Source organism: Penaeus monodon, chromosome 13, assembly GCF_015228065.2.
Source record: "Penaeus monodon isolate SGIC_2016 chromosome 13, NSTDA_Pmon_1, whole genome shotgun sequence".
NCBI classification, from domain to species: domain Eukaryota; kingdom Metazoa; phylum Arthropoda; class Malacostraca; order Decapoda; family Penaeidae; genus Penaeus; species Penaeus monodon.
In genome coordinates, this window is record NC_051398.1 from 3,646,769 (window position 1) to 3,649,937 (window position 3,169).

Here is a 3,169-nt window from a genome sequence, read left to right on the forward strand (position 1 = left end):
ATTTTATGATAAGAATAATGGTATTGGTAATGACAGTAATAATGATACGAAAAGTAATAGTTAAGTCAATAATGATAAAAGTACTAAATACCTCTAATGATAAGGGATAATGAAATTATAAATAATAATGAATAATAATAATAATAATGATAATATAATAATAATAATAATAATAATAATAATAATATATAATAATAATAACAATATAATAATAATAATAATAATAATAATAATAATAATAATAATAATAATAATAATAATAATAATAATAATAATAATGATAAATATTATTATTATTATCATTATTATTTTTTTGCTATTATCATTATTGTTATTATTATTATTATTATTATTATTATCATTATTATTATCATTATTATTATATTATTATTATTATTATCATTATCATTATCATTATCATTATCATTATCATTATCATTATCATTATCATTATCATTATCATTATCATTATATCATCATCATCATCATCATCATCATCATCATCATCATCATCATCATCATCATCATCATCATCATCATCATCATCATCATCATCATCATCATCATCATTATCATTATCATTATCCTCATTATTATTATTATTATTATTATTATTATTATTATTATTATTATTATTATTATTATTATTATTATTATTATTATTATTATTATTATTATTACTATTATCATTACTATTACTGTTATTATTACTATCATCATTTGAATAATTGCAATAAGAATAACAACACACAAACAACAATTATGTACAAAAAAATAATACAAAGGAATTAAGAGGCACTTTTTTTATGAAACCTCCTATACTGCTTTTGGATTCATATTCACCAAGTTGTATGTAAATGTTGTAACTATAATGATGAGCAATACTTCACCAGAGAATGTGCTACTTTAGACAAGAAAAGATCCTTATTTCTTTCCACTACCAAATACGTATTACTGTTTTTGCGTACCGTAAAAGCTTGCATTTGCATTTCTTGCTATTAGTATTTGCAATATATACTAAGCAATGTACATACTCAGAAATAGAACAGGTAACAAAGTAAATTATATTAATGGTGCTATGTATTGTTTCTTTTTTTTTGTCTAAGTTATGGACCAAAAATTAAATACTGTATCCTTAAGAGTTACTCAGTAAATCAACCTTATTTATGGACCAAAAATTCAATACTGTATCCTTAGAGTTTAGTCAGTAAATCAGTCTTGTACAAAAAACTACGTATAATTCATGTAAAAAGGGGAGAGAAACATGGAAAATTTTCTACAAATCATTATTTACAATATATTCATACACTATACATATTCCATAAAAATGTCCATAAGGATCCTATACTGCTTTCTTCTCTTTATTCTCCCCAAGTTTATGGTAATATTCTTCGTCTTGAGCAAAGTCAATGTTGCCTGGAGGAACGACAAAATAATCTTCGAGGGTCTTTACTGCACAACCTAACAGCTCTTCACTCATGTCACCTGTAGTTACCTCATCATCCGCAAGAGGAAGGGACCTGGTGATATAAACAAAAATAATTAGTCAGAGGTATTAAGTACATCATGTTACAGACTGGAATACTTACAACTAACACATATGCTGATGATAGTTTTCAGTTAAGACTGATTAAAACTGTCTACTGTAATATGACTCTATGCATTTAACTCCATAAAATTTTAATTATTTTCTACAAAATCTGATAAAGAAATATCCTTAAACAATAAACTTTCTTAACCTTAACCTACCAATAAATAAAAGTAGTGATAAAATTCTGCTTTATCATTAGAATAATTGCTGACTGATATATCTATAGCTTCTGTAGTCATGTAAAGAATCCATAAAATATGATAATTAAGCTCTTATTAATTATTACTGTTCATATTTCCTTCTTTATCAGTTTTTTTTCTATTTTCTTTTAGTATTGGGCCTACATTCAAAATAATTACATTTTTACAACACATGAAAGCTATTCTTTGCTTTGAAAGGATTCCAATAATAAGGAATTTGCTTTTCTTTCTTCCTTTCAGTAGATCTAACTATTTTCCTCTAGTATACCCAGTATGATCACACATCTTCACTATAATATGATGTGGTTAACACTTTCATAAAGTTTGTGACTCATTCAAAGATATTCCAGAGATGTATGATTTTGATTGTTTTTCATTGGTTTGAAACTGTTACCTAAAAGTAACTGCTGCATTGTAAAATTACAAGTTATATTTCTACCATGACATAGTTACGCTACAAAAAACTTGTATTCTATTATATTATGTTTTTCAATACTAACCTGTCCTCCAGTACAGTGATCATAGGTTCCACACCATCAGTATCAACCACACTCAATTTGTCAGCTAAACTGTAAGCAAAGAACATAAGAAAACAATTTTAAAGTGGTGCCACATACATGGATACAGTCATAGCCTCATAATAATATCATATATAATAAGGCACACCACAGGATACGTCTGATACCACAAGATACCCAGTGAGTAATTAAAATGCTCAAATTATACCAACACATTTATACAGACTGTTATAATATGAAAGTCCTTACTCTATAGCAGCTTCAAGTCTGGCCACACCCTCCTTATTGGCAAAGTCCACAAGCGAGAGTTTTTCCAGAAGCTGCACTAACTTCAGGTCTACATTGGTCTTTGGGGGGAGCTCCTTCTCCTTGATGGATGTGGTCACAGGCTGCTGCGGAACTTTGGAGACCCTCTCTGTTCAACAGAAAACAATGCCACTACTAGAGCTCTCAGGTATAGACTAGTACCATTAATGAATAACATTTTTGGTAATTGCAACTACACAAAGTAATGATGTGGCCTTAAGTATTTGACTCGGTCTGGTTCTTTAGTTGATAATAAGTTGCAAGGGAGACTGACAAGGTCTACCTAATGGTAAAAGATTTTACTGCAGCACATTGCACAGAAGATATGGCAATACTGGACTTAGCCTTGCTAGCATAGATTAATAGCATGATTCTGTACCAAATAGTGCTGTTTTATGTATTTCATTTGGCCAATACTTTTTATTCTATTTTCTTGTGGTCTTTTTCTAAACATTTAACATAGATATTTTATATAAGTAATTCAAATTTCTGTATTAAAATATATACAAATAAATATATAAATCAAGAAATATTTTAAACTGAAACATATTAAA

At 27.4% G+C, this 3,169-nt stretch overlaps 1 protein-coding gene across 5 annotated transcripts in view; it reads right to left on the bottom strand.

The window, feature by feature from the left end:
• Positions 1-1,267: 1,267 nt before the first annotated feature.
• LOC119580033 (glutamyl-tRNA(Gln) amidotransferase subunit C, mitochondrial-like) overlaps positions 1,268-3,169 on the bottom strand; it is a 14,861-nt gene continuing 12,959 nt past the window's right edge. For all 5 annotated transcript variants that reach the window (XM_037927923.1, XM_037927922.1, XM_037927921.1 and 2 more), the window contains 3 exons: positions 2,559-2,724; positions 2,292-2,360; positions 1,268-1,520 (listed from right to left, as the gene is read on the bottom strand). In XM_037927923.1, the coding sequence (XP_037783851.1) occupies positions 1,343-1,520; positions 2,292-2,360; positions 2,559-2,724 (413 nt within the window). In that variant the 3' untranslated portion in view covers positions 1,268-1,342. The remainder of the gene's footprint in view (positions 1,521-2,291; positions 2,361-2,558; positions 2,725-3,169) is intronic.